Source organism: Thermobia domestica, chromosome 8, assembly GCF_964235325.1.
Source record: "Thermobia domestica chromosome 8, izTheDome1.hap1.1, whole genome shotgun sequence".
Classification (NCBI taxonomy): Eukaryota; Metazoa; Arthropoda; class Insecta; order Zygentoma; family Lepismatidae; genus Thermobia; species Thermobia domestica.
The window spans coordinates 231,281,593-231,294,669 of NC_137461.1; the positions used below are offsets into that span (position 1 = coordinate 231,281,593).

Here is a 13,077-nt window from a genome sequence, read left to right on the forward strand (position 1 = left end):
AAAGTGTGTGTATATATGTATTAGTTTTAGTAATCGGAAGGAATGTGAACTTTCACTAAAAGTAATTATTTTTAGGGGAGTTATGTGTTCTGTGAGAGATTCGTTGGCATTGCTTTATGGAGGTAATATATATAAAAGCTTTGCGTAACACTGATATGTTAGGTATAAACTTTAAAGATGTTCGTGTTTGTGTGTCTCTTTACTATCACACATGCATGCTTTGGATGGGGATCACGATGTATTGAGAGAATAACCTACGTGAATAATGCTTTCGTTTTCTTGTAGGAATTGGAAGAGTTTTGCTTCAGATTCGCTCTTAACCACATGACAGCTGTTATCCAGACTGAAGGATTCTGTGCTCTCGATGAGCAAACCATAAAAAACTTCATTACAAGAGCAGCAAAATTCGGTGCTTTTAAGTCGTAAAATGTAAAAAATAATCGTAGTCTTGTAAAAGGAAAACGTTCATACTGCAATATCGTTGAATATGTGCGTAGAAGATTAGATGTGACAGATCTGCTGGATATCGAAATAATTTATTTGGGTACATGTTTCATGAAACGTTCCATTCCTGTGATACAGTGTATATGTATGTATGTATGTGTGTGTGTGTAAATATATTAAATCAGGAATCCAGCTATAGTATGTAGTTGAAAATAAAACATGCGTTTGGTTAACTGTGTGAAGTAAGTACGCAGGGTGTGAAGCAAAATTATATAAGAAAAGCTAACGTTGCAAAGGAGAAAATACAACTGTACTGCAGAAGTGAAAAGAGTTTTCATCTTATTATTAAATAAACTTCGATTGAGTGAGATCAGGTTTCATCACTTTCGTTAGTTTTTGCATTCATGAAGAAGCTTTTTTTTTATTGTTTAGTTATATAATATATTGATGAATCTAAGGTTTTGAATACATCACTTTTTCTTTAGTTTAATTTTATAGTATACACAGTGAAGTATAATTTGTAACAAAATGCAGATTTGTTTATAATGAGTTGTTTATATATATATATAGTGTTTGTTTCGAACAGCACATAATGTTGAACAGGTGTCAGTATCTTGCATAGGTGATAGCAATAATTTTTCTATTAACAGCATTTACGAAATATTGTTCAAAGTAGCATTTTGTTGGCAGCTAACGTTTATTTTACAATACAAGAGCTATTACAAACATCAGTAAGCTATAACCGTTGTCCGTTACCAAAAATTGTAAAAGAAATTCAATCTGGAACTGGACACAATGTTCAGAGATTTTAGTTTCATTGTGAAGTTTTCAATAGTTTTGATAAAATTACATTCAGGATAGTATCATAATTCGAGAAGCAACGTTAAGTAAGGTAACAGTTATTCATTGCAGCTTGTTTAAATATTCTGAAAATAGTGCAACATTCAGAGAAGACCGTTTAATCGTTACGGATATTGGGGAGGTGATGTATAAGGAGTACCAGTATAGTGTTAGATGGTTCTTGAAAGAAAGAAAAGGAAAAAGGAAGCAATGAATAATTACGTAAAATGGTGTGTTTTAAGCATACTGTTAGGTGATGTCCTATTACTGAATGTGATCTCAAAGGTAGAATTTTCTTTTCTTTTTTCTCTCTTTATTAAAGAATATTCTCTCGGAATCAATAGTTTTCAAATAATATATTGCTGGAAATGAATGTAGGTTTTACAGCGCTTACATTGTTTTGAAAATATTGATGATCTGTTAAAATGTATTTAGTGAATAGATTTTGTGAAAGACAATTATATATGAATTTAGAATATCGCAATATTATTTCTTAGAAATACATACAAGCACAAAATGTATTACACAAATGATTTTTCTACAATACACTTCTCAAATTTTGTGACTTAACTCCATCTTAAAATAGTATGCATACACACACTCACTATATATAGTATGATGTTTTTCAACTTCTATAATAAATATTCATTTAAATCACCATAAATTACTAACAAAACGATACGAACGATGCTATAGAATACAAACATGAAGAATGACAGAAAATTCCGCCTTCGAGATCGAAGTTTTCGCTATTTGGTCCATTTTATTTCGTATACCATTCCTTGTACCCGTTTTTATTAACTGTTGTAGCTCTATTAAGTTGCATTGTTTTCTTTAGAATCAATATTGTATATGCTTTTGTTTTGTTCCATAAAGATTTATTATTGTTTGAATACTTTTTTTATTACTTGGATAGAATAGAAAAAAAAAACTAGATTTTGATTTGATGTTTTAGCAATCGAGACGAAGGAAATGTCACAGAAGATAGAACTGTTGCAACACAAGTTCAATAAAAAGTTAATGTTATAAGTAACTATTAAATACAGATTAAGGTAAAATTAAAACCAGTTAATTATAGAGTAATTGTAGTTAATTATTAAGTAATTTACTGTAAATAACATAACTGTTCCAAATCAAATCATAACTCACCTTGCACAATTCCATCGAAATAAATTTTATTATATTTTTATTGTAGCAAATACGTTGTTAGTAATGTGCAAGTGGAGAGCTGTAGTTTAATTTTATTGGGAACCGATTGTGAGAGTGATACAGTGTTAATAAGCAAACATATTTATAGTAGATGGTCAGCTTCTATAAATTGTAGCATCCAGTAATCAAAGGAATTAAAACGAGGATAATTAAATATCATATGTTAAATATAAAGTTTAACCTATAGTACTAATGATTACGAACGGAAAGAATAATTAATCCACGGAAAGTGTGACAATAACTGTATAAAAGGAATCATATTATATTAGATATATGAAGCTAGGAGGAACTAGTTTCTCAATTCTTACAAGGAAGTTGGAACTTCAGAGTCTTTTAAGTTTAGAAGAACTTAATATTCAGTGAGCCATAAGTCACTTGATATAAACGCATTCGAAATAAATTACCTAAATCAAGATGTTTAAAGTGTTCTCCATCATTTTCAATGCACAAATTATATCTTTTAAGCACAGGAGAACATATTACATCACTAGTGTTGTTGGGTAGTAATACGGTTTTTCTTTTAAATGCTTTAAGAAAAAGTGGGTACAAATTGTATGCAAAACATAGTGTGTTTTATGATTTTTTATAACTGTTTTCATTGAAGTGTGTATTTCAAGGGGGAAAGGAGTTTCAAATATATCGTATAATCATATTCTTCTGTGCGAAGAATCGATATTTCAGCTAGTCCTTTATAAAATCACATCCTACAATGTATTATTCACGAGTCACACATCACTACGTACTCTAGTCAATTGAGAACTGACCAATTGGTAGGGTGGAGCGACTTATGGCTCGTGCTGTATTGTTATAACGATTTGAATGTGCAACTTTACAGACTTTGAGTGTATAAATTCATACCACGAACTCGTGAGAATCGGAGATAGTTCCTTTATCCTAGATCTTAATATTGAATTAGGTTTGATATATTGCAGTTGGGGGGTGGGGGAATGCGATCTCACTTATTGACTCTTGATGTATATTATATTTTCTATTGCCTTATATATATTCAATTACTGTGAGTAAAACATAGCATTCCACATCAGAATAAACTGAGCATTCATAATGAAAACAATTTGGGACGTACATATAAGATGAGACTACGTAACTTTCATCCAAGTTGATTCTTTTGTTTTTATCATTTTATTCCTATTTTCTGTCCGCTTAGATCTGACTTTGTGTTTTTGCTATTTCTTCATGTTCATGAATATGTGAATAAAGAATATACTAGTCTGAAGTATCCGTTTATTTTTCAATTTTGAAGGTATGATTGCATATAAGTTGGTGTTAGAAGTGTACTTTATAATATATAAAATGTAAAAATAAAGAGAATATCTTCCAAGCGCATCACATTTGAATGTGTACATTAAATAACTAGTGCTTTTATGCTTTAAGTTAAATTAGTAACCCTTATTTATGAAACAGGATAGTATGAGAAATTTGACTTACGTAATGTACTTGTATTTTAACAAAAGGTATTTGATCTCGTGATCTCAAACAATTTTATTTTATCAATTTTTTGTACCATCGTCTCTGTTAATTTAGTTAGATTCTTGCATAATAAAGAAATTTCTTAGTAAATTTTGAAATGTGTATTATTCTATTAAACTATTAGAGATAGATGTTTTCTGTTTAACTGTCTTTTTAAATATTATATTCATTGAAAGCACACATCTCTTTATTCTTTAACCACATACAAAGAAATACGGTGTTCTTACGTTATTGTTAAGTCTTACAAGGTACATTGGCGAAGTGTCCACTCGGGATTAGTGTAAAATTGATTCAAATGCCAAGTTCTCCGCGGCCCAATGTGTACTGTACTAATTTTAGCGGCCCATGCCAGTAATTTGCATATTTAAGGGACTTCATATATGCGGAATTCAATCATACACTACTATAACGCTCGGACACAAAATTGTTTACAGTTTCTTCAGATGAACTGGATATGAATATGGACATATGCAAAACAAATGGGATCATATTGTACTGCTTCTCTGACACATTACTCACCCCGGCCGCCATCTTGAACACGCCATATTGGATTCAACTTTCGATTTTTCAAATGGGAACAAGCGCAAGTGATACATCAAATTAATATATAATTTACTCGGAAATTCACTAGTATATTGAATTTTACCGTAGCTTGTACCATTTGGAAGGTATTGGATGTTAAATCCCTCCAGGCACTTCGCGAATAGATATTGCAGAATAATATTAGTTACACTTACGTTTTTGATGTTGACAAACAAAAACAGTTTCTAACTGGAAAAATACTGTAGTTATAAACAAACTCTTTACAACATTGGTATCATAATCTTATTACGTTTCTGTGAGTGATTGCTATAACTTCCATATTGTATTTTAACAAAGAAGTATTGTATTAGGTCAAAATGCCTAATGTAAATCCAGATACGACCAAATTTGGGTGACGATCTACCATTTCCGTATTGACACCTGTGTGTCTGTATGTACGTACATTCAGAGAATATTTCGTCAACGATAAATCACGTAAAAGATTACATATATACACGGGGTCCTGCAGAACTTTTTATTTGGTTCAATATTCATGAAGCGTCTACCTTTAACATGAAATACCGTGCAAACGATATAAGCTACGGTAGAACTCATTACACCAGTAAATTTTCGAGAAAATTGTACACGAATTTGATGTATCACTTCCAGGTATTGTCATTCAAAAAAAAAAAAAAAAAAAAACGAAAGTTGAATCCAATATGGCGGATCCAAGATGGCAGCCGGGATGGGTAACATGTGTCAGAAAAGCAGTACAAGATCCAATTTGTTTTGCGTATGCCCATATTCATATCCAGTTACATCTAAAAAAGCAAAAGCAATTTTATGTCCGAGCATTATAGTAGTGTATGATTGAATTCCGGATATATGAAAGCCCATAAATATGCAGATTACCGGTATGAGTCGCTAATATTAGTACAGTACACATTGGGCCGCGGAGAACTTTGCATTTGAATTAATTTTACACGAATCCCAAGGTGACACATCGCTAATGTACCTTGTTAGTATAACATGACATGAGTGAAAGTATATCATTACAGTCAGCCAGATGGCATTCTAATTCCCACAAGTATGTATTCTGCTTACATTATGTACAAGATAATAATGCATGCACATTGTGTCTCCTCTTTGAAGTGTCTAAACGCTCGTTACAAAGGACCTGATGTTATCTCTTGATATAATTACACTCACTTGAAGTGTGAGAATGCTTATTCCTATTACAATATCTTAAGCGTACTGTCCGTAGTCATACAGAATACACGTAATTTTAATTTTCTTTTCCATTTTATTAGTTGTCCGTCAAAATTATATATACGTATATAAGCTTTGCTATTACGGATATGCAGAGAGCACGCACATTCAAACTTCTTTCATATTTTTCAGAATGAGCTTAAACTAAATGTGAGTTTAGCTCAAATTAAACAAACACCGAAGTTGTGCATTGTGTACTTTCATCCACAGCACTACCAAGGAGACTCACGGAAGTGTAACACACCAATTTAAATGAAACTTTGCATACTTGTAGAACATCGAAAAATAATCAACATGTATTTCTTTTTATTTTGGCAGGGTGCAGTTTAACGATAGAAGCCCCCTTTGAACGGTGGGAGTGGTCTCCAAGCATAGACAGAAAACAATCATTTAATTAAACACAAACTATAAGGGTAGCCAAGAAAGCTCTGTCGCTTTTTCATCCACTACCTTCGAACATAGATATGTTACCTAAGAGGTACCTGGAGGATTGAAAATAGTCCTTATCAGCATCGACGACCCTCTGCCAAAGTTCTGGATGGCCATGGATTTCATTACGATAGAATTTGGTGGACCGTGAAGCGAAAAATGTATCAAGTGTTTTTAGCACCTCTACTAGGGATTTGGACTGGCGCACACTGGGCGAAATGCACAATCTAACTGTGAAAAAGTCCAAAATCAAGTTGCTGAGAGTTGCACCCATTGTACCCGTAATTAGTCACAAAGAAATCACAGATGACAGGAACAACAGTAGAAAAATATGACGTTCTGCAGGGAAATGGGTTTGGACGTATGAAAGATGGATTGTGATCAGGGACTTGTTTGTAGCCAGGAAAGCCTGAGAATTTCCCCCCTTCTAAGTTTTGACTTCCCTGTCTCTGGGTTTAATTCAGTCTTCCCAACCTGGGAAGATATATTCCCCCTTTCTTAAGCTATAATTTGTTTTGAAGTACAATGATTCAACTTCATGTTTTAGTAGCGATTCTTTATTTTTTTCAGTATGTTTTGTCGCGAGCTATGTTGGTCTTCTTTATAGCATTGCTTCCCGAAGAATTGTTCATAGAATTGCTTCCACATCCTTCTGCAGAGTGTAAGAGAGGTGTTTCCAGCTTGGACTTACAGCATACTGACGCAAGAAACCGTTTATCTGAAAAAAAAAAAAAAAACTCGAATCTCTTCTTTCCATATACGTTAATGGACTAGACTTTACTTCTTCCAATGCAGAAAAGTATGCCTTCAGCTGGATAAAAAGTGGACATCATGCTGCTACCGACAAACCAACTAAGAAAAGGCAATGTCCAATGTAAACCAACCTCCTATTGCTTCACTATTCAAAGTGCTGTACGCTGTGAAAGTATTGTTAATTTCTAAAGACAGTGTTAGATAACACGCCTTAAGTCATGCCTCAGGTTAACTCAGGATGAAATCGGCAGTCAATCCTTTCTTGTGATTTTGTTGTAAAAACTGTAAATATTGTAGGCTACAATGACTGTTTCAATTTCGAGAGTAAAAATGAAAGAAAAGGTAAAGTATTTTTTTTTCCTAGGTAGCATCATATTGGTAATTATTTAACCCCTTACCGCATGCCGTGCCATATATGACACATACCCTTTTTTCACTTTAGCTTTTTTGTGATTTACCAAAGGCATCAGATGATTGTTTTGTCTGCTGTGTGAGATATTGGCGTGTATGAATAAGAGATTTTGGTGTCATCTAGCATGTTATTTGTGAGTTGTAAGTGTGTCATATATGGCACTTACTTATTTCTCGTCGGAATTAAGTGAAAAATCTAAAATTCAAGTTTTAATTCATTTTTCAGGTTCCCATATGAGGATTTCCTATACTGTTTTTTTTTTTTCGCTAAAAGAAAAAAATCATGCAGAAAGGGGTTAATATATGCTCATGATTCTTCGGAGACCACATTACAGTTTTTGTTCAATTCTGGGTTCATTTTAGTACAAGTATGTTTTGTCGATCAGAAGTTTGCTTTCAGCAGAACTGTGCTAGGGTCACACACCCCTGAATCTAATTTTATTAAGTACAAGGGCAAGTGCCAAAACTCATTTATGATATAAGGAATGATACCTAATACTGTCTTTCAACTTCTATTTAATAAAATCAGGTTCAAGTGTATGTGCATCTATCACTGTTCTGCTCAAAGTAAGCTCTTATCTTTTTATCGTATTTATTGTTCGGGCGAGGAATTTGGTTTTCAAAGACCAGATTAGAACGAACTAAAGAACTATTTGTCATAACAAAACTGTTTTACGTAGGAGTGTGACACTTGTTACAACAAGTTGTGCAGATTGCAATGTAAGTATATGGCTTATACTGGATGCTGCACACTTGCCCTCAGTAGTAGGACGAAAAGTAAGAAGGCAAGTAACACATGTAATCTAATCTACCTAACGAAATCTTATCTAACGTACCTACCCGTATTTATTATAAAATTATTTTTAAAAGGTGAAAAAAAAACTATGAACTTGGGGACCGCCTATCAAACTGCTAGCATAATTTTAAAGTAGGTAGGTTTAAAAATGACGTTGTCCCAACCCGACTTTAAAGTTGTTCTGTTATACGGAACACAATCTTGCATAGACATTCTCCCTTTCTACAAAATCCACAAATAAATCACTGGTTGTGATACAGTAGTAGATATTACTAATAGTGGTCAGATTTAGAGGGTTAAAGTTAACCCATTGTGCTGAACGTATGCTCGACTATTAGAAATCAAGAACTGCTGCAGGGATGTACTATGATTGAAATACAAATTGACTGAATAATTAAATGCGTTTACCACAAGTAGCACGCATACAACATCGGAAGTTGCTGTTCGTACAAAATGGTATGTGATATTGCATTTTAAGGGAAAACAATAAAGATATCCACCTATATTTACCTCAAAATTTGTTTATGTGCAATAAATGAATCTTCTTGTGTGCAATAATAGTGACATTAGCTCAGGGCCGGCGCGAGGGGGGGTCGAGCCGTGCCACCGCCCAGGGCGGCACGTCTAGTGGGCGGCAAAATTGGGAAAGAAAAGAATAGTATCAAAATATAATGGTTCGTAATAGGTCCACATGGAAAAATACAATTGTGTTCACCTGTGAATGTAATTAAACTTAATTCACTTACATTCAGGAAAATACTCACTCAGGAAATTCAGAACATTCCCCCTCTGCAGCGGCGTAGATAAGATTTTCAACTAGGGCGGATAAGATTATCAAGTGTCTTTGATATATTTTTTTCTATTCAGCAATGTTCTAACGCTCCACTCCAAGTATGCAAAAGGTACAATCCCACTTGAGACAAGCGGTTCTAGCCTACAACACCTAGGTTCTAGCAGCGAGTTTTTAACCAATTTACAAATTCTTCATATCTTATCAACAATTATATTTTAGAGAACACGTTATATATAATTATTTTTATATTTAAGCAATATAAATTTCACAGCGTTATGACCGAACACATTAAAAGAATCATGGGAGGACAAAGTAAATACCACCGTTACTAAGGAAAAGATGCTCAAAATGAAATTTTTCCAATTCTTAGTGAGTAAATTGAAAGTAAAATACTGTCTTTGTTGAGAGCTGCAACATATTATAGTATAATACTAAACTGTACACCAGATATTTTTGGTACAGAGCAAATGCCAACAATCGTTTTGTACAAATTATATACATACAGTAATGATGAATGCCTTGTAAAAATTTACGAACACTTTCTTGGTTTCGTACCAGTAACAGACACCACTCGTCTAGGACTGACAGAAGTAATAATTAAACAGCTAAAGGAAATGAACTTCCTATCGAAGACAAGAAAAGCCAAAGATATGATAATGGTTCCAATATGAAAAGCAAATATTCAGGTATTCAGAAGAGAATATTAGAAAGAAATTCCCAAGCCTTTTATGTTCCTTTACTAAACTTTGTCGTTAACGATGCAACCAGAACATCTCAGTCCACCGTTTCATTTTTTGGATAGCAAAAAATTTTATGACTTCTTTTCTGCGTCAGTTCAACGTTCGGCCATACTAAAGGAAGCCTCACTTTAAAACTATTTAGCACCACACGGTGGGAGACCCGAATTGATGCTCTAACTCTACTTAGATATCAAATAGGAGAGGTTTATGATGCCTTACTTCAAATAAGTAACGACAATAGAACAGATAGAATGGTCGCCTGCGATTATCTATGTATAGCAAACCAGCTGCGTGGCTTTACTTCCTTTGCTCACTCGTTATCTGGTATGACTTTTCACTCCACATAAACATAGTAAGCCAAAGTCTCCAAACCATTGATTCTCATGTTTCGGATGCAGTCGGGTTTCTTCAAAATATATCTAAATACTTTGAGAGGAGCAGAAATTATGCAATATTTCAACCTTACTTAGTTGATGCGATGGAGTTGTCATCAGCATTAGATATGGATGTTCCACGGAGTGCAAGCTCGAATCGAAAGAAGACACAGCTTCAGTACGAGGCAGAGGATGAAGCTATTGAAGATCCACAAATAAGATTGATTTTTATTACAAACTTCTAGACGGGATTGTGTTAGCTTTAAGAGAAAGGTTTGGGCAACTTAAACATCACAGCGAGTATTTCGATTTTATTTACGATATAAGTAATCTTAAAGATATGCCACTTGAACTTTTGTCTGAAAAGTGCCTGCATTTTAACCCCAGTGATTTGAAAGACGAACTGAAACTATTATCGACTATAATTAAACCTAAAAGTTCAACAAAAGAGACTAAAATTAATTAAGGAATATGACTTTGCTTCCAATGTCAGTGTTGCACTTATGATTTTGTATACCTTACCAGTAACAGTGGCAAGCAGAGAAAGAAGTGTTTCGAAACTTACTCTAAGCTTATTAAAAACTGTCTACGTTCTTCCATATCTGAAACACGCTTAGGTGGTATAGTGATGATATCAATGGAACACGAATTAGCTGAAACATTGGACTACGCGAATGTGATAAAGGAATTTGCTCATATCAAAGCAAGAAAAGTTTTTATCAATTAAAGTATGTAAAATTTGTGTGTTTCTATTGTGTTTTAGTACGCTATAAGGCTTAGGCTAATCACTTACTTTTGCCGTTATATCGCATTCGCTATATTATCTTCATGCTCCACATTATTGGAAACACCTTTTGATATAAACTAAACTTAAAATTAAAATTCTTAGTCGGACTAAAGCATATATATTTTTTAATTTTCTGTATGCGCTGCTGTATATCACAGATATACAGCGAAATCGATCATACTGAATATTGTGTTATGTATGGAGTCGTTTAAATATTACGTAAGCATTCGAGAGAGGTAGTTCAATTTTTTGTTTACTTTTCCTTTTCATACATGTTTTTTTCATATGGTATCTTACTTTTCTTAATACCTGAAAGTCCTCTGTCAAAATAAAGTTTGCGGATTAAAGAGGCGGCATTTGAAAGTACCGCCCAGGGCGGCAAAACTGCTAGCGCCGGCCCTGCATTAGCTGCAGAAAACTGCAACCTGATGATGCGTTTAATCATTTCAGTTACGACATCTATATCCCGGAGAGAACGGTTTGATATTTGGCGTGAGGAAAGAACTCTTGACTGCCAAAAATTTTGCAGTTGCAACATATGTCTGGAGCAGACTGGGACTGGAGAAGACAAACACAGATGAAAACGAGTACATTTTAGCAGCAAGTAAACAATTTTAATAGCAAAGTGTATCAAAAATGGCAGAAATAGAATCGCGTACTGAAGGCATTTTTATCATGAGATGGGAAATGGCTGGATAACAATATCCAAAACTTTAATAAAAGTGACAAAAATCTTGGTGCGTGAGGTCGGTGAAACAATACCCCACAAGCAGCAAGCTCTATCTCTTCTCTCAAACAAGCGTAAACTACCTTGGGCAGCAAATGCTAATTCTTCTGTTGAATGTGTTTTCACTAACGAGGAAATCTTTCTCTTCTTTGCTGGTACTGACAGTTGTTCAAATTCCTTCGGTGGCCCCCCGCCAAGTGAACTTTGTGGTGGACAAACACCGTGTGCGTGGGTTTTCTCGGGGTTCTCCCGTTTCCTCCCACTTTCTTCATTCCACCATTTCATTCATTACTCATCATCACCGTCTCCTTTAGCCTAACCGGCATAACCGTGGGACGTAAAACTCAAAGATTTCATTTTCCTTCGGTGGCCTTCCGAGAGTGCTGCAGGATGTTGCCCCTGGTTCTGGATCATCTTGTTACTGTTCAGGCACCAAGCTGATACTATTATGCAGCCACACTATCTCGTGATAAAAATGCCTTGAGTTATTTCTCTGAAAAATTAGCTGTTATAGGCAATGAACAGGGTGAGCGTCGTTTTCACCTGAATATTTTGCAGATGGAAAGAGAAAAAAGGAATATTGGTTTTACAGACCTAGCTTGGTGTAAGTTAGTTGTAAACCTAGGGCCCCGCAAAATGTTTCAAATCGGGCCCCGCAGCACCTAAGGCCGGCTCTGCCATCCACCTACAATTAGACCAAGAAGAACGTAAAATATTTTAAGGTCGGGAAGCTTAACCTGTGAAAGCTGAAAGTCGCCCAAGACAAATACGCAGACTTAACATCTCTGTGGGGGCAGTCGGTCAATATATATATATATATATATAAGCTTTTTCAGATCAGCCATCCTGAATGAGGTTTTCCTCATTCGCACCAGGCAAATGCCGGGGTGGTACCTAACTTATAGGCCCCAGGCCGCTTCCTTCCCTTTCCTCGGATAGTGTGCTCGCCGAAGGACGTCATTCCTCATACGTGACAGGCTAAATGGCCATAGATGCCGAAAGCCCAGAAATCTAAATCCTAAATCCTTAACATCTCTATGCAACGGACCTACTCCTATCATACAAATGTCTGAGCACCAGCAATTTTACTTCCACCTCGACCATTAGGGCAGTCTCCAACAAAAACGAGTTTGTTTCTTTTTATAGTTTTGTTAACTTCAGGACTCTTTTTTTGCCATTTATTTTATGGACATGGTTCAATAATTTTCAATATTGTGTGGAGGTGCTATTAAGTGTACTCATTTAAGTTATGTTCATGTTTACTTAAACGAATGCTATTATACTTGGGTTTGGATACGGTAACTTACTTTTAATTTCATTATTTAGATGCTGTCTTGAATTTTATTTTTTCATACAGTTTCATATTTACTTAATATTCATTTCATACCACATTGTTTTCATTTTTGGTGAAAGGTTATAAGAACTATTAGTTTGTTCTCTTACTATTAATTTAATAAACATGTTTAAGTAATTAATGAAAGAAGTAAGACTTTTG

General features: G+C 34.5%; 1 protein-coding gene across 2 annotated transcripts in view; it reads left to right on the forward strand.

Annotated features, from left to right (window-relative positions):
• LOC145693484 (RCC1 and BTB domain-containing protein 1-like) overlaps positions 1-4,071 on the forward strand; it is a 170,300-nt gene extending 166,229 nt beyond the window's left edge. Inside the window, exon 13 of one of the 2 annotated variants that reach the window (XR_014132793.1) lies at positions 286-420. Coding sequence is in view for 1 of the 2 variants with exons in the window: in XM_081769526.1 (XP_081625652.1) it covers positions 286-426 (141 nt within the window). In the remaining variant the exon portion in view is untranslated. Of the gene's footprint in view, positions 1-285 lie in introns of both variants that reach the window. The other variant, XM_081769526.1, reaches the window with a different exon arrangement.
• The last annotated feature ends 9,006 nt before the right edge of the window (positions 4,072-13,077 follow it).